General features: G+C 39.3%; 1 protein-coding gene across 1 annotated transcript; it reads right to left on the bottom strand.

Annotated features, from left to right (window-relative positions):
• Positions 1 to 587: 587 nt before the first annotated feature.
• CALCRL (calcitonin receptor like receptor) lies at positions 588 to 24386 on the bottom strand. Its single transcript, XM_063305031.1, has 11 exons — positions 24251 to 24386; positions 16700 to 16810; positions 14142 to 14230; positions 12238 to 12353; positions 10906 to 11041; positions 10536 to 10686; positions 9949 to 10009; positions 9784 to 9850; positions 5750 to 5968; positions 3831 to 3872; positions 588 to 593 (listed from the first exon to the last, which is right to left on the bottom strand). The coding sequence occupies exons 1-11, from the start codon at positions 24384 to 24386 to the stop codon at positions 588 to 590; spliced, it is 1134 nt and encodes a 377-aa protein (XP_063161101.1).

The following is a 24386-nucleotide window of genomic DNA, read 5'->3' as shown; positions in this document are numbered from 1 at the left end:
CTATTGTATTTGAAGAGAACAAGTATCTCTTCATTGTGAGTAGGAAGGAATATAGCTGGAGAACTATGAACTCTCTCAGCTTCCAAATTTCTGCCTACCCAGCTCCACCAGATGTTCAGCATACATGATTATTGTAGTTTGGCTAGGAGGATCAAAGTAATAAACTAGAATGAGGAAAATTAGTTTAGAAACCCCCAGGATCTGAATATATCAGAGCAATTAATCCAAGAGTTAGGTTTATTAGCAAAAGAATATAAGGAATATAAAGTTACAGAGAAATGCTTTGGTACATGCCCTGAGTGGTATTGTAGACAGGCCATATCTAATGTGACACGAGAAATCCATTTAGGATGCAATAGCTGTATCACAATTTAAAAGTCTGGCAGAAACAAAGGAAGAATTCCAGGAGCATAGCTAGCAAACTCTGTCTGGGAATCCTTAATGGGTAAGTAGGTTGTATATTTACAGGATCTATGCCTTCTCTATGAAATTGGCCACTTTAAATCAGCTTAAGAGCGAGGGTAAAACAAAAGTCAAGGAGCCATAACCGGGGGTGGGTTTTTTTAAATCTATTCTTCCCCCTGAAATCAAGGCTGTAAATGAAAAACACAAGACATCTCACAAATATAGTAGGAAAAAATTAAAGCATAGAAACAAATCAGAGTAGCTGAATTATACAGAATTTGTGATAGTGACGTATACTAATAATTTTGCATTGCCTTGAATATCTAAATTGGTCCCCAAAATGGAAGCTTGATTTGCTATAGGAAATATTCCATTGCTGCTCAAACATCTTTGCTGGCTTCCACTCTGTCTCCAAGGAAAATAGATCACTTACAGCTATCCTGTGAATTCTGTAAGAGGGGTTCGAGTCAAAAGGATTTATGAAACGTGATCATACAGAGATTTATTGAAGGAATAAACACTTAAGATGATGAATTTGCCATGAATCAAAGGTCTCAACTTATGCTCTGACTGTGTTTGGATACCATACTTGTCAGGAGATATCATTTATTGCTTCTAATCAGGGAGCAACCCTAAAGTAAGCCAAGGGTTCTTTAATGTTTGTTTTTGGGTTAGGATAGATATCCTTGGCAAATGGCATATGAACTTTAAAGTTTAAAACAAAATCCTAAGCAAGTCAGCTGCAACTGTTGGTGGTGTTGGCATTTCTTTGTTTTTGCCCGGACCAAGCCACTAGGTGACCATGGTAATTGAGTACTTCCTTAAGTATTGGCAGGGTGAAGAGGTCGAATTTAATTGTCCTCAATTTGAGTGTTAAAAGCTGCATTGCCTGGGGGAGGAACCTTGCCTGGACTTGTTTTAGTTTCAGTTTCCTTCTTTCTACACACAATCTTCTCCCGTCCTTTCTGAGCGCGTGTGTGAATGCACAGCTTGTAAAATATGTTTTTGTGCTTTCTGTAAATACATTTATTTTTATAGAAATGCCTGGTGTGTGTGATTTTTCTGATCTCTTGGGCCAAATGCTTTCCAGCATTCTGCCACAGGTGGGCCACAGGAAAGAATTAGTCTCTGTAACTGTATTTTGGACAAATCATAAATACAAGGATCATAAATTTATGAGAGGGATGAGTTGTAGTGAAAGAATTAGTAGATTAATCTTGTTCCTTTAGATTATTGTCAAATGCCATTAGGGTAGATTTTGTTTTCAGTTGTTCACATAATCATGTTTCAATAGTAAGGAAACTAAGGGGTTCTCTCTAACCAAACTTTAGGAAAAGCCTAAGCTGGGCAAGCATCACACCAGCATTGGCTCATCCCCATCAATAGCAGTTTAGGTAACACTGGATTAACTGTGGAGTCCTTGGTGCTCTCTGAGCTTGGTTGGTTGCTTGACTTCAAGCAACCAACCAAGCTTGGAGAGCATCAAGGATTCCACAGTTCAAACCTCAATACATATATTATCTTCTATTGGAAACACTGGATTAAGTTTGCTAATTTAGAAAAATGTGTATTCAGGTCTAAGTAGCATAACAGATTGTCCATTATGCTACGTAATTACATAATTGTTTTATGTAAGGAAAAACAAGAATTCCCTTCTCTCATATTAATCTATCCATTGACAATTCCTGTTGGGGCTTTCTTCACTTGGCTTCTTTCTCTCAGAGGGTAGGAATTGGTCACTGGGGAGAGGGCACAACTGTAGAGTGAGGAAGATGACCTTGATGGAAATATTCAGGAAACATTTGTTTGTTTGTTTGTTTGAGAGATTTATATGGCCACCCAACTCACGGTGATTCTGGGCAGCTTATATCAGTAAAAACCCAAATACAAAACCCACTACACCCATTGCCTAGCAAAAAGGGCTGAAGCATTTTTAAAGTCCAGAACAGCCAGATAACTTTCAGAAGCAGCTCAGGCAGATGCCACCCTAATTCACTGAAGTATAAGGAGGAGGAGGAGACTTGCAAGATTCTGTTATTATAGCCAATCTCAATAAAAGTGGCCTGCCTGTGGAGTTAATGTCCTGGTCTGGTCCATCTAGGGGGGCTGATATTGGGGAGAGGACACAACTGATGCTGGCGTGTCCATGGTTAAGGGTATCTGCAAGGTATGGTGAAAAAAATCAACCACAATGGTACGATAGAAAGTCCACCCATTTTTTATGTGTGATGCACGCCCTGTCTGGGGTGAAAATTCCTCCTCAGTCACACTTCCCAGTATTTTCATTTCTATCAAATCAATGCCAGACTAAGGTTGTCCTGAATGTGTATTAATGGTTAGATAATTTTTTTTTGGCTACCTTTGCTTCTGCTTTTGATATGTTTTGCGCATTCTGTTTTTAGTAAGTTTACAGCCTTCATACTGTTTGCATATTTCAGCAATATATTATAAGCCCCCTTGAATGCTTTTTTAAAAAACTAAACTAAACTAAAATACAGGACGTACATTCCTTGCACAGAGCATATCACAGCTAGCCAAAAAGCTTTTTAAAAAGCAACCATTATCTGCTGTGGCCACATTCAAATGTTCAGTTGACTGCCCTGAGTGGAACTCTGACTTGTGATTCTTGGGATCGATTCCATAGCCTTCTGAAAGCAGAATGAACCTTTCCAGGAAAGAAGAAGAAGAAAGAAAAGGTTGTGCCATATGGGATAGATTTCTTATGAATACAATACAGACAGAAAGTGAAGATATACTGTACTTCTTAAAACTAATTTTGTTTTCATTAGTTGCTAATTAATTTTGAACAGCCAGGCTGGCTCCACGGAACATCACCCAAATCAAATACTGTTATGGTCATATTGTGAAAAAATGGGAGTGAGCCCAAGCAGTCCCTAAAGGAAACATTTGTCATAGCTTTTATTGCCGTCTGCATAAACTGTCACCTATAGACTATACATTCTCATCTTTAGAATACTCACCCCTGCATTATTTCAGCCACTATAGTTTATCAAGAGCTGGGGAGCATTCAAATTGGTTTCATATCACAATATCATAATATCTCAAGTTTAATATGACTTGGAAAAGTTAACACTATTCCTCTTCTATTTCTCTATGACAGCATTTAAGAATCAATGTTGTTATAACAATCAGAACAAAAAATCCCACAAATTCGCTTTCTTTTAAACTGGTAGGGAATTCTGAGAAATGCAGACCAGTGTATCTATGGGGCACCAGTTTGAGGAAGACTGTCACAGATAAATTGGCCAACTTCAGATGGTCAGCTTAATGAAATGTATTCTGTCCTTCTAAAAGTTATGAGTGGAGTGAATTTTCTGATCACTTGGCTGTTCCTAATCACTTGTTAGGTGCAATTTCAAGCATCAGTCAGCCAGAAAAATCAAAATAAAATAAAAACATTTTACCTTTTTGTCAAAAAAGCACAGCAGTATTGACAACAACAAGCCCTGCAAAATAAAACAGAGATTTATTTCATTCTCAGATAGGAGGAGCTCCAGGACTACAAGGAAGTGTTCTTCATGCTCCTTCCCTTCATTTTTTTTTTCTCAGAATGAACTCAAGTCAGACAAATTGGATGAAGAGACTGCAATTGGCCCAAAGTCACCCAGTGAGCTTCCATTGCTGATAATGGACTTCAACCTCAGTTTTCCTGGTCCTAATTCAATAATTTAACCAAATGCCTCTAAGCGAAAAGGAGATGATAAGAATATGACTTCAAAGCCATAGTTGGTAGGGCTAATTGTCCTCTAAAACAATGCCATCTAAATACCAAATACTGAAGGAAGTCCTTGGTGTTGTAGTACTTAAACTATGGATTGAGACCCCCTGGGGAATGCAAGCTATTTAGATGGGGCAATCACCATTTAAAAAAAAAAATCAAGCTTTTGCAGGCAAAGTGAGACCAGTGCAGTGGTGTGCTAATAACAACCAGCTCTGCCAGCCCCATTGCCACCACCATACCGTGAACAGGCAAGCAGCTGATCAGTGCACTAGGCATCGTGGCTCAACTCTGTTCTCAACTGGCTTGCAAAATTCCTGAAAATTTAACAATTGGCTCTTATAAGCCAACACAAGCTGGCTCCAGCATACCACTGGAGCAGTGTCACATTTTCCTCTAGGCTTGGCTTTGCATTTCGCCTACAGGGAAAAGTTTGATACAGTTTAAAATGATAGATAGACAGACAGACAGACAGACACAGACCGACCGACCGACCGACCAACATACCAGTCTGAATCAATCCACTGAAGAACAAAGGTCCTTTCATTGAAGGTTATGGGGTTATGGAACATAATCTATCCCACTGGTCCAGTACAGGGTGGTAGATAGATGTTTTTCCCAGTCTAGGGCTGAAAGTGAATGACTGGCACCCAACCAACTTCTATGCCTAAGGGAGGACTAGAACCTGGGTCTCTCTGTTCTTAGTCCAGCACCTTAGCTGCTATACCACAGTCGTTCTCAAAATTTCTTTGGTTTTATTTGTAGGGGAAAGGTCATTTTATAGGTATTGCAGACCACAAAGTTTAAGGGTACTGCCTTAAGGTGTATTAACTAGCAGACACTTTTCCAGCTGTCAAAAGCAGCCATGATTTGAACACATATGACCGAAATGTTTTCACTCACCCTGAAAATGGTTAAAATGGTTAACAACTGGTTAAAATTATTAACAGTTTGTTAACATTGTTAACAAATTATTAAATTGTACATAGATTATTCTAGAATGCCAATGAAATTCCCACTAACACATATATCATTTCAGGCCTCATGAAAATCCATGTCAGTCTCCACAACCAAATGTTTGGAAAAACATCTGATTGTGTTTGCCTGCAATTAGAAAGCAGTGAGTCAACATGCGTCAAGAGAAGTAGATGAAAGGAGGGAATTGCCAGGAGGGTGACATAGCATGTTTGGGTTACATCAAAAAGCCAAGGTCGTTCCACTGGAAACATCTGCAGCTGGTAGTGATGGCTGTTAGAAGGAGGATGAAACTAAAAGGGGGAGGAGAAGCTGCCTGGTACTGGAATGTTTTAATTGGGATTTTGCACAGGAACTTGTAATTGCAGCTTTTCCACCGATCTGTGCACTTGTTCTCAATAAACCTAATTTCTGCCTAGTGCCATTGTGCATGAGTTGGGTTCAGACTGGGAATTGAGGGTGCCGGTTCTTACAATCCACTTATGAATTTAAATAAAAGGGAAAAAAATCTGAGTGCATTTGATGAACTGATATGCAGCCAAGAATGGGTTAAAATAAGTCCATTGCTGATACCTGTGACATTCCTTAGGCAATCATTGTAAATTGCATATGCTTCAAGAGACTGGATACCTGAAAAGGCATAATGGTATGGGCCATATAGTTATAAATCTTCTTGCTAGTTCTGCTTGTTGGTTCCCAAAGAAGAAGCATGCATTGGATGCCGAGGAGTGGTGCTAAAATGAAGGTGGCCCTCACAGCTTTCATACAGTGAATGGGTTTTCTAAGATGGCTGACTCTTAGCTTATTTATGAGAATGTGAATGATGCTTATCAAGATCAAGAGATTCACCTATAGGAAAAAAGAGTGGAGACTGTTAATTTCATACCAAGCTCATCTGTATTTGAAAAAAAATCTCATGCAATTTAACACCAACAGAGACTTGCAGGCATATGTCCCCAATGTTGGTGTTGATGGAGTTTTGATTAAAATGAATTATTGAATACAACACTATACTACCACTGTTAAAGCAGCTTTTACTTCTTGCTTAGCCTTCTTTTTTATTTGTATGTTTCCAGCATAATAAGCACTTCAGGATTAATTTTTTAAAGGTTTAAAATTAAGAAAAGTGATCTTGACTATATAAAGGGGGCTATATATCCCCTTTCAGTCAGGTTTCAGGCCCGGTTATGGGACAGAAACAGCATTGGTTGCACTTATGGATGACCTCTGGTGGGAGCGGGATGGAGGCAGTGCATCCATCCTTGCTCTTCTTGACCTCTCAGTGGCTTTCGATACCATCAACCATGGTATCCTTCTGGACCAATTTAGGGAGTTGGGGGTGGGTGGCGTGGTTCTGTGCTGGTTCACCTCCTTCCTCCAGGGTTGGTCCTAGTTGGTGTTGATAGGGAACAAGAGATCCGGCCCGCGGCCCCTACTTTGTGCGGTGCCGCAGGGTTCGGTACTCTCTCCGTGCCTTTTTAACATCTACATGAAACCACTGGGTGAGATCATCCATCACTATGGGGTGAGGTATCATCAATTATAATCTCCATCCTGGGTGAAGTAAGTGATGCCGTGGCCACCCTTTCTGAGCGCCTGGGGACTGTGGGGCCTGGATGGGGGACAACAGGTTGCGGCCGAACCCGGGGAAGACAGAGTGGCTGTGGATTAATGGCTCCTTGATTTCTGGGAAATTGTCATCTTTAGTTCTGGATGGGGTTGCACTGCCCCAGACAGACCCGGTGCGTAACTTGGGGGTCCTCCTGGACTCACAGCTCCTGCTCGAAGAGCAGGTGGCAGCTGTGGCTAGGAGGGCCTTTGTGCAACTTCATGTTGTGTGCCAGTTACGCCCCTTCCTGGAGCGAGAGGCCCTTTGAACACTCATTCCCTGATTATCTCCTATATAGACTACTGCAATGCGCTCTACATGGGGCTACCCTTGAAGAGTATCTGGAAGCTACAGCTGGTGCAAAATGCAGCCACGCAGGTGATCTTGGGTTTTCCAAGATCAGCACATGTCACCCCTTTGCTCTGCAAGCTGCATTGGTTGCCAGTTTGCTTCCGGGTCCAATTCAAGGTGTTGGTTATCACCTTTAAAGCCCTATATGGCATGGGTCCAGGTTACCTAAGGGACTGTCTTCTCCCCATCATATCAACCCGTCCCTCCCATTCAGGCAGAGAGGGCATGCTATGGACCACGTCTGTAAGAGAATTCCATCTGGCGGGGTCCGGGAGGCAGGCCTTCTCTGCAGCAGCCCCTGCTCTTTGGAATATCCTTCCCCCTGAAGTGAGATTGGCTCCCTCCCTCCTGGACTTTAGGAAACAACTAAAGACCTGGTTCTGTTATCATGCCTGGGGCAGGAGAGAGATTTGTCATTCCTGGGGATGGTTAGTTTCTTAGAAGGACCCTGCTCTGCTTGCAAATCACAGAGAACTTCCAGCCATTGGGGTTTTTATCATATTTATTTTATTATGTATTATAGTATTTTACAGTTTTATATTTTTCTTATTTATGTTTTATTGTAAACCTCCCAGAGTCCCTTTTGGGAGATGGGCAGTGATAAATTTGATTAATAAATAAATACATAAATAAATAAAAGAAACATAAAGAGATAGAAAAAGAGGTAGAGTGGCAGCTAAGTAATATTTATCCAAAAATTGTGTACAAGATGCTGCTGCACAAAACCAACCAATAATTCACAATACCTATAACCAAAGTCTCTTGTTTGAAGAATAGTAAAGCAAAGTCTTTATTCTTTTACATGGGATTTATCTAGCTTCTTATTTTATTTGCAGCAATGTACCTGTCTTTCACTAATTACAACTGGCACTCTTTCTACTTCCTTCTTAATAAAGAATAAACTTCAGGGCTTATATTTTAGATCCACTTCAAATGGTTTGGCCTGAATATCTCTCTATTGTAAACCACCCAGAGTTCCCTTTAGGGGGAGATGGGCGGTGGCAAAATTTAATAAATAAACAAATAAACAAATAAATAAATGTGTTTTACAAGTAAAGAAATTAATAATAAAGCAATCCTGAATATTTTTGAATGTACTTCCCCATTTTAGTCTAAATTATTATGTTTAGATAAAATAAACATTTATTCATGATACTCTCTAAGTTTTTACATTACAGGTCAAGTGTAATCATGTTATGCTGAATAATCACCATTTTGGCTTCCGTCAGCCAATAGCTGGTATCCAGTTTCAACAATGCCATGCACACAGGAAGTGATTTCTCTATGTGTAAAAAGGGTGATCTTTTGTTCTGTTCCATCCTTATGCCTCTTACGAGGCGTAAGGCAGAAAAAGGAAGGATAGGAGAATTTTCAAAGCTCAGGTGCAATGCCACAGACAGGACTTTGGGTCTTAACCACTGAATTTGACTTTCTCACTGCTATAGGACTGATGTGATGCATATGTCAGTATCCATACCCTGTAGCAACTCTACATTTAGATACATTTCCATATCCGTTAATTTTACAATGCACTAATTAATTGCCTTTTTTAAAGTAAGAATTTTATTAGGTCTCAGATAAAGATAAAAGCTACAGAAAAACAAACACTACAAAGAGAGAGAAAAAAAGAAAAAACTAAAAAAGTGTGAAAACACGAGAGAATTAAAAAAAAAAAGATTACAAAAAGAGGTGACTTCCGACTTTTAACAGCAAAGATATATAACAATCTCCATAATCAATCCCTTACTCTATATTAAACCAAAATCACATTATTTCTATAAATCATTCCATTGGCACGATATAAAAATCACTAAATACAATTGCTCCCTCCCCTTATGTTAAAAAAAGAAAAAGAAAAAATATATAAACCTCCTAATCAACTTTCCTCCCTAAGGATAACATTTATTTAATTATTTCCTTCCTACTACTATTTTATACATTCCTGTCTACTATCATAAAAATCAAACTAAAAAACATATAAATTGTCTGCCATTGTAATTAATAATACAACAATTATAATGATCTTAATCATATTAAGCCTAAAACCAAACATTTATTATTTTTTCTTTCTTTTCTTTTTTTTATATACCTTAATAATCTAAATCCAAATCATTAAGGATAAATGAAGTCAACCAAACCTTAAAAGCAACCCAGATACATATTCTGAAACCCTTACCCCACTTCAAAATAAACCAAAGCATTTACCTATCTCCACAATACAGACAGAGCTTTTTTTATGAAGAAATCAAACAGCCCAACTGCCAAGAATTCATTGCCTCAATGCAGCCTTTCTCAGTCTTTTGACCCTGGAGGAACCCTTGAGATATTTTTCAGGCCTTGGGGAACCCCTGTGCATTCAGGTTCAAATATAGGCCAGAAGTTACAAAATTATTACATTTGTTTCATGTGTAGGCCTGTATATATGGATTAACAGTGGTCTTAAACTAAAACTAAAGAATGAATCTTACCTCTTTAATGTGAAGTTGCCGGAATTTGAAATAATTTTTTAAATAAATCGTGATCTCCCAGGGAACCCATAGTGACTTCTCGCAGAACCCTGGGCTTCCACGGAACCTTGTTGAGAAACCCTGCCTTAATGCCTAACTGTGCCAGTGGGTCAGACTGCTCCTTGTACATAGATAAACATGTTGGCATAACAGTAAAATATATATTTAATGTGGAAATCATCTTAATAAGTTCTTACCAAGAGAACGCTGTAGATAGGTCCTTCAGTGATATATATTAAAAGAGTATCAGTACTGATCCAGCATCTGGGGAAAAAAAGTGTAAGTGTATTCTTGCCACAATGCAGTAACTCCTTTAAATAAACCCCTCTAAAATATGCAGAATAATTTTAGTTTTGACTTACATATCATTGAAATATATGCTTCTGGCTACAGCATAGGTACAGGCAGGAATTAAAGGGAATCCTGTGAATAACAAATAGGTTTCTTATTAACAACACAGGGAATTTTATTTATTTAGCCCCAATATTGCTTTCAAATATTAGTAACCTAAATGTCTATTATAGAGAAAATCTATCTATATGGTCACCAAGAGTCGACGCTGATTTGATGGCATGTCATCAATCAAACAAACAAAAATGTCTTAGAGGAAAAATGGTATCTCTGCAAGTTCAGCATGCATCAAACTAAAGTAAGCATTCTAAAAATTGACCAAAAATAGCTATAATTTATCATCTATCTTAAAGATAGCATAAGAATCTGTATATGTAACTCAACATGTCAAACAAGTGAAATGAGACCCAAGAACTCTGTAGTATATGTGAATCAAAATAATGAGGGGAGGTAAGTTTATTGTGGGGGGTGGGGGGTTAAAAAAAGACTTCAAAGATTCAATGCAGCATGTTACTTTTCCCAGGATGGCAGTGTATCTTGCTACAGTGTGTCTGCTTGCAATGTAGAAAGAAGCGGGAGTGAAAGGACAACAACATACCCCAGCCGAGAAAATAATACCACCGCAAGGCCTGTCGTTTTGCAAATACATTTACCACAGTGACAATGTAGAGGTAAATGCCTTCACAGAGCATCCAGAAGAAGTTGCAAAGAAAAAAATAGAGTTGGGAGATGCGAAGCACTTTACATACCTGTGGGCAGGTGGAAGCACAGACTTAGTACAGCATACAAATCAGGCGGGCTCTTCTATAATATGGATAATTATCAGCTGCTTTAGCAAACAAACAGATGTGAAGAGGAAGAGTAAACTTCCCAGGCTTGTTCCCTTAGTCAAGGGCCCTTGCCATTTCTAGCTTTGAATCAGTATCCCAACTAGATGCTGAAGGTGGTCGAATTGAAAGAGTAAAAACAACATCATGCCTACTTACCAGAGGAGTCAGTAGCTGCTTCTGGACACCTACCAGTAAAGTAAGTGATGCAACACAGTGGCAAATAAAACTAAAGAAGAGATTCTTATGCAGACTAACTCTTGAGCAACTCAAGCTCCTAAAAAGAAACACAGGGAAGAAAATTATTGTCTTTCTAATTTATCTTTTTGGCTTACAGAATGACTTTGTTATCAGATACAAGTGCTTGAATAACAGTGGTTTTGTCCTGTTCAGCACACATCCATCCTCTCGGTGCCAAGCAGTTGCTCATCTGTAAGCTTCCAGGGACCTGCAGACCCCAAGAGAAAAATCCCACCCAGTTCAGGGTGGGAGGTTTAAGAAAGGAACAAATTAATCTGATCAATTTAAAGGATATTTTGAAATCAACTTTTCAGAAAGGCCAGAGGATTTTCCAAGAATCGGGCCAGTGATGGCTACATTTTTAACTTTATCAGTGCTCTCATTCTTTGACTGTTAGCCACAGTATTTAAAATGTTTGGATACAGATGAAGTTCACAGATCCTGCACAGAATGGTTTTGAAATAGATCCTCTATTTTCACTGTCTCATTAACATGTGATGAAGATGTTCAGGAATTCTGATCCACTCTTTTAATATCCCAACCTCTTTGAAGTTTGGCTTGAACACTTTCTGAGAAGAGCTCATAGCAACAGAAAAGATTCTACTACAGCTGCTGCCCATCCAATTTGGTGAGCTCAAGAGAAGGAGATTCTGTCCATCCAGTCACATTTTGGAAGAAACAGATATGTGTTTGAGAAACTAAGAGAAGATGGCTCTGGATAATGGTCTCACCTTATGGATTGGATTTGATGAATATCTTCAGGTGCTGGTCAATAATGAAGAGATTCAATTCAATTCAACTTGAATGCATACAGGAAGTGTATGTTCTGTTATGCATGAGAGTGCTACATTGTATGTCAGAAAGTATGAATTAGTATCAACTACATTGTTGCATCTTCAGGGTGGGAGCCAAATGGATGTCTGGGGAGATGTCATTCCAGAGGGCAAGGATCTCCCAGAGAAGGTATACTTCTTGATTCCTAATAGATGACATTGCTTAATAGATGGGACCCAAAATTCATTAACTCTGCCCAATCTTACCAGAGGGGCAGACACCATAGGAGATCGGTGGTCCCTCAGATAACATAGCCCATGCCCTGAAAGGCTTTATAGGTGATAGCACCTTTTTCTTCTTTTGTAGCTCATTAAAAAAAGAGATTATGTGTTTTTGAATTCCATCCAAAGTTTGCAAACAAGTGAAGCACACACTGCTTAGAATTAAAACAATACTTACTTAAAATAGAAGAATATGCCAAGAGAAATCAACAGTGAAACAGTGGAAAGGCTCATTCCAGTGATAAAAAGGTAATAGTAGTTCATAACTGTCTGTAATAAAACACAGAAATAAATCTAAATGCAGAAAACTCTTATCATGCACTATAGTTCCTGTTGCAAGTGTTCCATGAAATATACAAGCCCAAAGTAATACATACACTTTTAATACTCATTACAATAAGTACATTATCATGATTTAGGGTCCAAGGGTATTATCTCACAGTACTTATAGTTATTTCTCTATAAAGCCGTAAATGGAACCACATTTAGTATTCTTTAGCTTTTGCTGATAGCAGATTAACTGCATTGAAGATCCTAAGGTTCACTGGAAGAGATTTAAAAGCAGAAACGTGGGGGCGAATGATTTTTCTTTGGTAAATTATTCCAAAGAACTTTTGCAGAGGGTGGTTAGTTTGTTTGGTTTTACAGACAGAATAGAAGAAGTTAAGAGGACACAACAAACATAGCTGTCAAAATACAGAGTAGATCTCAGAACAAGAAGTGGTTGCCATGTAAACTAAAGAAAGTAATAGCACACAACAGTAGAAGAAAGAGGCATGAGAACAGTGTACAGCTGGAACTGGTCAAATCTGGTTAAAAATTATAAAAATGGATGGGAACTGTAGTATTTTGGAGCCATTAAATATCATGAGGTAGGATTCCTGGTGAGTGTCCAACCTTAAGCTTTCTGGGACTCAAAAGGCCTTGCCAGCTAGACTCTGAGTTGGGCAAGTATGCATTAGTGGTATGTGTGAGTGGATGAAGATTTTAGTTCAGAAAGTGAACAATAAAACTTGCAAACTTGCATTTGTTTCCATGTGTCCTGAATCTATGGCTCAATAAGTGCAAGCACCACTAGAGGTGCTCTTTGTAAACCTTTGTGTGACAGTACAAAAATCAGCAATTTTGCCACCAATTACAGTTTGGCTGTTGAAGCCAGAGTGTCTGATCATTTGGGTACCAAAAGATTAGGTTACCCTGACAGCAATCTCCCCTGTTCTTTCCATTATCTCATGGGTTGTGAGTATACTACCCAGCTTCCAGGACAGCACCCCTGGTAAGCCCTGGAAGGCACCCAAAGAGCTGCAGAACATCTATAAAGAATTGGGAATGATTTCTTTCCTTCCATTATGATGACTGAAACTTGATTCTATGTCTTGAAATATGTCCTTCTTACCTGGCCAGATAAAGAGAATAGAAAAAAAGAAACAACTTTTTAAACATGTAGATCAGTGTTGCTCAACCTTGGCAACTTTAAGATGTGTGGACTTCAGCTCCGAGAATTCTGGGAGTTGAAGTCCACACTTCTTAAAGTTGCCAAGGTTGAGCAACACTGATGAAGACAGTTGATCAAGGATTAAAACATTCCAAACACAGGTAAAATCTGAAAGGAATTAGAGCCAAATGAATTCAATGGCAGTGGAAGAGGAAGGTATGCATAACAGAAGCTTTGCATATTTACTATTGCTGAGTTTGTAAATCCATGCCATATGACTGCCATAGACAGTGCCTACATTTTACATAGGAAAGTATGAAGGAGGGCTGAAAATTGGGCCTCTCAGTATTAGCTACAATGTTGGTGTGAACCTCCATGCTTACAGCATGTGGTGCAGTTGGCTTCCTTGGGAGGGCCAGGTCAGAATGCAGATAGATAGATAGATAGATAGATAGATAGATAGATAGATAGATAGATAGATAGATAGATAGATAGATAGATAGATAGATAAACATCAATAGTACAAAAGGAATAAGACTATATTAAAGACACACAGAAACTCATTTCAGACTGTAGAAACTGAATGGAATGGAGAAATAAGGGTACGTCTCAGAGGATGCAGTGCCTACCTGGTTATCAATATTTACAGAGCAGAGGGTGAAATTTGTCCATTGTCTCTTGCTCTCAGGGTGTACAAACCAATGCCCATTTTTTTCACAGATCCTAGAAGCTTTTTCTTGTTGAGAAAAATTAAAAATCACCACCATTATTTAATAAACCAATACAAACAATCCACCTTTCTGTCACAAAATAGTATTTTTAAGCACAACTAAGTAGTGAAAAACTTATCCTCTACTTCTAGGCTCTTGGAATTTTTCTGATTCTTGAAGGTCCTCAATTTTAATTAGAGGCTGTGAAGAATTATGGTAATCCCATGTTTTTCCCAACCTGAGGACACAGACTACATCAGAATTCTCCTGAGCAATCCCTTTGTTTTAAAATGAATACTTTTTTTTTTTTTCAAGAGAGGGAAGGGCTAGGGTAATTTGACTCTGTATATGACCAAGAGCCACGTGGATGTGTACAGAAAGTTTGAGCCAAGGATATGTATGGAAACTAAACCTGCAGTCTGGCAAGCATTAGCAAGTGGGCTACATTTATAACACTGTTTTAACAGACCTTGTCAATGTTGGTATTTTTTGTTGTGCAAAGAGCACTTCACAGAGATGCCAGGTAGCCTGGTTACTATGGTAATTGAATACTTTCTTAAGTATCAGCAGGGTGAGAAGGTCAGACTTAATCAGGTTGGGGTGTGGAAAGGATGACCAAATAAGAAAAAGCTGCTGCTTGCCTGGGGGAACTTGCCTGGCCTTTCTACCAGAAGGTTTCAGTTTCTGTTTTGCAGCCTCTCTTCCAGCCCAGCAGCCTTCTTTGCTCAGCATGTGTGTGAGAGCTTGTAAATATGTTTATTTAAGAAGTTTTTCTGCCTATCCAGGGCTCTGGATATGGAAACTGTTTATGTTTTATGCTTTCTTTAAATACACTTATTTTTATATAAATGCCTGGTGTCTTTTTTTTTTCCTGATCTCTCGGGTCAAACGCTTTCCAGCACTCTGCAACAGTCAAGCCTCACACAACAGGGCAAGTTCAAGAAAGCAAGAATTGCCCAAACTTCAGTAAGGTGTATTTAATGCTAGTCTTGGGGTAAATACAGAATTTTGGAAAGTACAAGAGGAATTTCTAGCTCTCATTTATAGTGGGTTCATTAAGGTGGAATCTCTGAATGATTTAATGTGCTTCTTCTTAAACTTCTGTACTGTACTGAATTGCTGTTTATAAAATAAGCTGCTAAGAGATTTGCCTTTTCTCTCTTAATCCCCTTCTGTTCCTTTCCTGGCCTCCTCACAATCTCTCCCAGACAGACGTTTGAAGCAATGGACAAAAATGTTAGTCCTGAAGATTTGCTTCTAGAGTCAGTCTAGACTGTGGTCACTGCTTTCCCTAAAAACTAGACTGAGAAATTTGGACAGGCCAGTAAGATACATGCATATATCATGCCTGAGTTCCTGGTGAAAGCAAGGGCTGGGAAATCATGGAGATGGGTCTGTATTTGTTGTGTAGTAAAATGTTTTAATGGAGGGGAGGACCTCTAATATTTTTTTAAAGATTGAATCTGATTAATAAAACCCTGGAACCATACTGCAGTCCATACACATAGTCCTCATTTAGCAACTGCCTCAGTAGTGACTGTTTGCAAATATGACATTAATAAACAGAAATTAAAAAAAAGTTCTTACCAATGCATACATTTATGACACATTAGTGACCATTTTGCTTAATGATCAAGTAATTGGAACCAATTGGCCCATCCTTAAGCTATTTAAGAAGAAAATTACTGCAGTTGACCTGTTATCTGAGAAATAATTTAACCTGTGCCAAAAAATCAGACATTCTGCCAGAAAAAAATGGATTTGATTGGAATTATGCCAGATTCAGAACAGAGAAAGGAAAAGATATACCTCTAGAAAATAAAAGAATTGTTGCCAATAGTTTTGAAGGGATTCCATATCAATCCTAGATTTCAGTGCCATATAAAAGGTACTATTTTTAAGAATTGGCTGGATCTGGTAACTTCCTTATATATGCCAAACGATTATACTTCCATTTTTTTTCCTGCTTGTCTTTTGTCTTCCTGGCCTTATCAAGAGCAATCCAGCTGATCAAGTCCAGCTGTTCTTAGGTTTTTGGGATTAACTAAGGCAGAGTCTGCTCTTAATTCTTAGGGTTGAGTTTGAGAACTTTCTAATCAAAGCATCATTTCTAATAATTTCTCTTGAGTTTTCTGTACAGACAGCTTATATTGCTAATAAATACAGTGGCTCTGGTAGGATTGAAGGAGCCCTAGGCAAGATGAGGAAATCCCAACAGAGAAAAGAAAGGCAACATGGGGAATCAAAATGGCGGGCATGGTTAAAAATTCTTGATTCAGCCTACCATTTCTCTAAATTTAATAGGAAAGACAGACATCACTTGCTACTGTCTGGGAAAAGGGGGAATTGGGAAGAGCGTTAACAATCTTTTGAAGGGTTGGAGAAATGTGAGCACATGGGAATACTACTTGGGGTCCTCATGAGGCAGAACCCCAGCTGCTAATCTGCCTCTCAATCCATGCAGTTCCAATGAAGAAAGAACCCTAATTGTTTACCGGAAGTGTCAAAATCTGCAAAATAATCTGGACAATTCTGTGTGGCTGTTTCTCCTGCAGCAGTGTCATCCCAGCATAACCAGCCATCCCATGTTCTATTGCAATAAGAACCTAAACAAAAGAAAGAGAAATATGTGCAATTTTAATCTGTAATAGATTTGCTCTTGCTTCATCTTGGTTTTCAAGAGAATCAAATAACAAGAGTATTATGATTTGAGTTAAATTTTTATCACAGTAGCTTCTGCATTTTCTTAAGTATTTAAAAATGTACAAGCTATATTTCTAGTCAGCCACAGTGATAGCTTTTCTAAAGCTCTTACAAAGAACAAGTCAAATTCACTTCCTCCCCAGGAACTGGTACATTGGTTTTGGCATCCAAAGGTACTCTGAAGACTTTACTGAATTGTTTTGAATTATTTATAATTGAGACCCATTTTTCTTTTATTGCTTTAGTTTGCTACTGCATTGCTTTGAGGTATATAAGTATGCAGTTTACACTATGTAATACTATACTGCATTACCAAGTGTAAGTGATACATGTTTGGGTCCCAATATACTTTATGTTGTATTATACAGCTAGTCCTCATTTAGCAACTGCCTTGATAGTGACCATTCACAAATTTTGTTGTTTATTCATTCGGTTGCTTCTGACTCTTCGTGACTTCATGGACCAGCCCACGCCAGAGCTTCCTGTCGGTCGTCAACACCCCCAGCTCCCCAAGGGACGAGTCCGTCACCTCTAGAATATCATCCATCCACCTTGCCCCTGGTCGGCCCCTCTTCCTTTTGCCCTCCACTCTTCCTAGCATCAGCATCTTCTCCAGGGTGTCCTGTCTTCTCATTGTGTGGCCAAAGTATTTCAGTTTTGCCTTGAATATCATTCCCTCAAGTGAGCAGTCTGGCTTTATTTCCTGGAGGATGGACTGATTTGATCTTCTTGCAGTCCAAGGCACTCTCAGAATTTTCCTCCAACACCACAGTTCAAAAGCATCGATCTTCCTTCACTCAGCCTTCCTTATGGTCCAGCTCTCGCAGCCATACGTTACTGTGGGGAACACCATTGCTTTAACAATGCGGATCTTTGTTGTCAGTGTGATGTCTCTGCTCTTAACTATTTTATCGAGATTTGTCATTGCTCTTCTCCCAAGGATTAAGCGTCTTCTGATTTTCTGACTGCAGTCAGCATCTGCAGTAATCTTTGCACCTAGAAATACAAAGTCTTTCACTGCTTCTACATTTTCTTCCTCTATTTGCCAGTTATCAATCTAGCTGGTTGCTATAATCTTGGTTTTTTTGAGGTTTAGTTGCAAGCCAGCTTTTGCACTTTCTTCTTTCACCTTCATCATAAGGCTCCTCAGTTCCTCTTCACTTTCAGCCATCAAAGTGGTATCATCTGCATATCTGAGATTGTTAATGTTTCTTCCAGCGATTTTAACTCCAGCCTTGGATTCCTCAAGCCCAGCATGTCGCATGATGTGTTCTGCGTACAAGTTGAATAGGTAGGGTGAGAGGATACAGCCCTGCCGTACTCCTTTCCCAATCTTAAACCAGTCCGTTGTTCCGTGGTCTGTTCTTACTGTTGCTACTTGGTCGTTATACAGATTCTTCAGGAGGTAGACAAGATGACTTGGTATCCCCATACCGCTAAGAACTTGCCACAATTTGTTATGGTCCACACAGTCAAAGGCTTTAGAATAGTCAATAAAACAGAAATAGATGTTCTTCTGAAACTCCCTGGCTTTTTCCATTATCCAGCGGATATTGGCAATTTGGTCTCTAGTTCCTCTGCCTTTTCTAAACCCAGCTTGTACATCTGGCAATTCTCGCTCCATGAATTGCTGAAGTCTACCTTGCAGGACCTTGAGCATTACCTTACTGGCATGTGAAATGAGTGCCACTGTTCAATAGTTTGAACATTCTTTAGTGTTTCCCTTTTTTGGTATGGGGATGTAAGTTGATTTTTTCCAATCTGATGGCCATTCTTGTGTTTTCCAAATTTGCTGGCATATAGCATGCATTACCTTGACAGCATCACCTTGCAAGATTTTGAACAGTTCAGCTGGGATGCCGTCGTCTCCTGCTGCCTACTTCAGCTTCTTCAGCATCTGTGGTTGGGGCGTATATTTGGATCACTGTGATGTTAGATGGCTTGCCCTGAATTCGAACTGAGATCATTCTATCATTTTTTGGATTGTATCCAAGCACTGCTTTAGCCACTTTACTATTAATTAAGAAGGCTACTCCATTTCTTCTGTGGTCCTTTTGTCCACAGTAGTAGATCTGGTGGTCATTTGATGTGAAGTGGCCCATTCCAGTCCATCTCAGTTCGCTGATGCCCAAAATGTCTATCTTTAATCTTGACATCTCACCAATAACCACATCCAATTTGCCCTGCCTCATAAATCTTACATTCCAGGTTCCAATGGCGTGTTGATCCTTAGAACATCGGATTCGCCGTTCACCACCAGCACCGTCGGCCGCTAGCCGTCCTTTCGGCTTTGAGCTAGCTGCGTCATCACGTCTGGGGCTAGTTGAACTCATCCTCTGTTCCTCCCCAGTAGCATTTTGACCATCTTCCGACCTGGGGGTCTCATCTTCCGATGGTATACCGACATATCTCTGGTTGTACTGATCCATTTAGTTTTCATGGCAAGAATACTGGGGTGGGTTGCCATTACCTTCCCCAGGGTTCGCATTTAGTCTGACCTCTCTGTCATGACCTTCCCGTCTTGGGTGGCCCTTCACGGTTTAGCTCATGGCATCATTGAGGTGCTCAAGCTCCAGCACCACGACAAGGTAACGATCCTTTGCTGAAGCCATTCACAAATATGACAGTAATAAATGGTAATAAAAAAATCGTTTTCTGACCAATGCATACATTTATGACAACAAAAGCCATCAGTGTAAAATGGATTAAGGTCTGGTCAGTTTCAAGCAGCAGCTGCCAGCCAGCAGAGGATTCTGATCAACTAACAAAGGTTTTAATCAAGTAATTAAGGTCACAGAGCTGAGTTTATTAACTTACAGTTAGCACTTCTAGGGAAGTGCTGTGTTGCAGAGAAAAGCAATGAAGGAAGAGATAGATTGTTTAGGCAGTCTCTCCACACTGCAAAGGGGAAAAAAGGTGGAAGGGAAAGGGTCAGGCCCAGGACACAGTATGAGAGGACTTTATCTGAATGAGACAGCAGCAACGAGCAATCTTTGCAGCATCTCTCTGTCTCTCTCTGTCACATGTTCACTTAGTGACCATTTTGCTTAATGACCAAGTCATCAGAACCAATTGCAGTCACTAAACAAGGACTACCTGTAATATGCCAATGAAAATATTTCTTTATTCATTTGCATAGAAAAAGCAAGTTGCGCAGATGAAAAGGTTTGGGGACAGAAGAAATTCTGGACTAAGAACCTTTGCAGTAATGGAGGGTAGGCAACCTTCTCAATCTAGCCTTTGGGGGCATGTAGTTCTTCCTCCCTGCTCAAGTCGCCATAGATTTGCATATGGTTGAAAAAGCAAGATGTCAAGGTCACTCCCAGGATTCTGGGAGAATTTGCCTATCACCACTTTAACAATGATTTCTGGAATGCAGTTTCTTCCCCAGCATATCAGAAGGAGTCTGGTAGCACCTTTTCAAACCAACAAATTCTATTAAAATGCATAAGCTTTCACAAACTGCAGATGCATCATTCATCAGATGCATCTGGTGAGGATTCATGGCGAACAAGACACCCCTGAACGAGCAGGGATGGCATCGCAGCAGAGATTGGTGGCCAAACAGTGAATTCTGGCTGGCAAAATCTCTCCATAAAAGAAGAGAATGTGAGATTGCCCACTTGCACTCCAGACAGCTGTTTCTCATGAGTAGACTGCAGGAACTGAGGTTTTTGTGGTCTGCTCATGAGTTGAGTGGCTGGGAGTTGAGTGATTTCAATCAAGCTCACAGCTGTAATGCAGCCTATATGGACACAAGGTTTGCACAGCCTCATTTCTTAATCACTTTTGGATGTAACTAATTTACAGGTAAAGAGAGATTTTCTGAGCAGCAGGATAAAAATTCCACTTGGTGAGTTATTATTCTTTCTGGATTACAGAGGAATAAAAAAATGATTTTAAAGATTTAAAAACTTTTGGCAAAAGCTTAATGAGGAGTTGATGTATGAACATTTAAAATGGATAAATGGGACCACTGTTTTGAAAGATTATTTTCTAGTAAAAATGCTTTTGAATAAATTGAAATTAAATTAGACAAACAAACCGGACTTTCATTGGAATGTTTTTTGTTTACTATTGCAAACAATTGGTGGATTGTACAAAACAAAATAAAGGTAATATGAGCCAGACTGTGATGCTGGCTGTAACTATATAAATGTTGACTGTGATGCTGACTGTAACTACGGAGTGCCACTTGAGAGAAAAATATTAAGAACACAGGAAGACAAAATAGGGTTAAAATGGGGGGTGGGGAGAGATTGTCTTTTCTTTTTCCCTTGTTTGAGACACTTTCATTTTTGGATTATTATATCATAATGGCAACCACCAGAAAAATGGCAAAAATGGAGGGGAGGAGAGGATCGCTAGAGCAATTTGCAGAGAGAGGAATTACACCAGATTTGCTTCAGAAAATGTTTGAGCAATTGGCCAATAAATTATTAGAATCACTTGACACTAAATTGGCAGCTTTTGAAAAAAGAATGGATGAAAGACTTGTAAAGATGAAAGAGGAGATGAAAGAAGAAGTTAAGAAGATGGAAAGCTCTGTAAAACAAGTGTCTGGAGATGTAAAACAATTTAATGACAAAGTAAAAATTTTGGAGGGTAAGGCAGAAGTCTAGAATGTATAAAGGTGCTTCACATTTATGTTGGAAATGTGATCAACAAGAAGGGACATTTTATCATGTTTGCTGGACATCTAAAAAGCTAGAAAATTCTGGATTCAAATATACAGTGATTCAGAGGATTTTAAAGATTAATGTACAATTGAGATGAGAGGCTTTTCTTTTGGGATTGATGGACAAACAGTTGGAAACAAAGTCATGGAACTTTAGATTATTACAAAGATGGAAAAATTTGGTACTACCCAAAACCTGGAATGGTTGGTGAATATGATGTAACTTGCTGAGATGGCTAAATTGACTTATTTGATCAGAGAAAAGACAATATCCATGTTTGTTGCTGACTGGAAACCCCTTATGGACTTATGATTTATGTTTTTGATGATTATACAGGATAGATTATAGAAAGAACAGAGTTATAGTCTGTTATAGAGTAAGAGGTTAATTTATAATTGTACTTATAACTGCTGTAAAGAAGATCAGAAGCTGTATCTTTTTTCTTTTCTATTTTTCTTTTTCTTTTTCCCCTTTTTTCCCCTTTTAGCTTTCTCTTTAATTTGTTTTTCTTACTTTATATTATTTTGTATTATTTTGTATTTTCCTTTTTAAAAATCTGTAATAAAATATATATTTAAAAATTCAGATGCATACAGTGGCTGGACTGATGTAGGATTTAAATTAGGATGAGGTGGAGCGGGGGATGGAAGGGTAAACAGATTGGTTAGGCAGATGCAATTTACATGAGAGACAGATTACTGGTACCTTATTGATTAACAGTTGTAATGTGTTACAAATCCATTTTGTTTGTTGAGACCTTCTGAGATTGCCTGAAGCATTTTGATGTTTCAGCAATCTCTCACTCAGTGGAGCTGTTAAAGTCTGTTTTTCAAGATGGTCACTTTGAGATCTGCAGAGTGGGAGGGAAGTTAAAATGCTCTAATATTACTTTATCTTTGCTGTGAGTTCTGATGTCAAATTTGTCCCATTAATCCTTTTGCATGAAGTGTTGTGTATTTGTCCTACGTAGAATCCAGAAAGGTATTGCTGGCCAATAATGGCATATATCACATTAGAGGAAGAACATGTGAATGCACCTCTAATCTTGTGTGTGTACTTGTTGGAGTCTGTGAGGATGCTGTTGGTGTAAATGTGGGGGCAAAGTAGACATCAGGGTTTGTTGCAGGATCTGGTCCCCATGATAGCATCATTATCCTGTTGCTTCTTGTTGCTTGTGAGAAACTGCTTTAGGTTGGGTGGTTGTCTGTATGCAAGTAAGAATCTGCCACCTAGCGCCTCAGAAAGTGCAATGTCGTTGTAGCTTATTAATGTGTTTGAGTGTGTCATGCGCTGCCTACTGCTGAGTAAAACACAGACGCTGTTTCAGGGAAATCAGGTTCAGGTTTATTTCAGCGTAGTGCTGGATCAGAAAAAAGCTGAGAGTGAAGGGAGCGCGCCGGTGCGGGGTTTAAATACCCTGCGCCGGTCAGCGCCCCCTCACTTTGGGTTGCGTCACCCCCCCTTTGTCCTGCAGGCTTCTGTGCTGGTAGGTGAAGGGTTGCGGGGCCCCTGCTGGTGCCCCGGGATTGCCCATAATCGGTTTCTTCCTTCGGCCGGTGATTGCTGTCAGCTGGGCGATCTCCGTTGCGCTTTGCTGACAGCTTCAGGTGTGCCTCATGATCCGCCTTGTCTTTGTCTTTCCTTCTTCCTCTTTTGTGTCTTGATGGCTGAATCATCCGGCCGGGGTCTGTGTCTGTTGTTGTGCGAGCTTTGCTTATCTTAAGTCCCTTCCCCTGCTTCCTAGGTATTGTCATGTGTGCCGTTGTGCTGATGTCTTCAGCTCAACGGCACTCATGACATAGTGGCTTCAACTGCAAGCTATAGATGACACGTGGTGTTCTGTTGTTCTATTTTTGTGGTGAAGGCAAGAAACAGACATACAACCATCATCAACCCAACGCATCCTGGGACAACATTCAACCATGCATATCAATTAGAGTCTAGACTACCTAAACTGATGTAGGATTTAAATTAAATTTAAAAACCTGTTGTGCTTGGTTAGACCTTTTGAGATAAACTGAAACATTTTGGTGAGAATTACTCCACATTATAATTGTTAATTGATAAGTTACGTGGCATAGATGCAGGCACAAATATGTGTTTTTTCTTATAATAAGTTCTCCCTGGTAATGGATCTGGCTCTATTGATTTGTACATTGATCTTTGTTGTATGAGTAGTTCAGTCTCCTTAACGTCTGATTTAATTCCATCAGTTGAGCATCTCTGTCAAAGGTCAGAACAGATGCAGTTGTAGTTCAGAGCCAGGCTATAGATGATAGATTTGGTGGTGTGTTTTGAGTGGAAATTGGAAGCATAAACAATCTAGGAAGAAGCAATACCCTAATCAAGAAAGTATCAAGGAGGGAACCCCACCAAGACTGGCATGGCAAGCTAGTACATATAAACAGCCAGCAAACCCCAATCTGCCTTGCACCGATGATTCTACCTAGCCTGGTATTGAAACATCTGCAAGAAAGCACCGAGACCCAACAATGTATATTGTTATATTAATATCACAGGTTGCCTGTTTATTCTCCTGGTGTTGTATTTCTTTCTACTGCTAGAATGCTTTATGATGTTTCAGTTTGTTCATCTGCTGGCATGAAAGTAGCCTTCATTCAAAAATATATTCTTATTGGTAACATAAGAAGGATACTCTTTTACCTGTATTCTCACGTATGGGAAGTTGTATAAATTTCAGATAACATTCATACTGGGCTTTCGTGATAGAGTTTAGGGTTATAGAGTAATTCTTTTCCCTCTTATCTCTGTAATCTGTGGTGACATTTTCTTCAATCAT

This window comes from Candoia aspera, chromosome 1 (assembly GCF_035149785.1).
Source record: "Candoia aspera isolate rCanAsp1 chromosome 1, rCanAsp1.hap2, whole genome shotgun sequence".
Taxonomy (NCBI): Eukaryota; Metazoa; Chordata; class Lepidosauria; order Squamata; family Boidae; genus Candoia; species Candoia aspera.
Note: the sequence above shows the minus strand (reverse complement) of the source record. Positions and strands in the feature narration are given on the sequence as shown.

Coding starts and splice junctions, on each gene's coding strand:
- CALCRL (XM_063305031.1), bottom strand. CDS start 24,386: ATGATTGAAGAAAATGTCACCACAGATTACAGAGATAAGAGGGAAAAG. Junction 10,010..10,535: donor GTATTATTTTCTCGGCTGGG/GTATGTTGTTGT, acceptor TGTTATTCACAG/GATTCCCTTTAATTCCTGCC. Junction 9,851..9,948: donor AGCATATATTTCAATGATAT/GTAAGTCAAAAC, acceptor TTTTTTCCCCAG/ATGCTGGATCAGTACTGATA.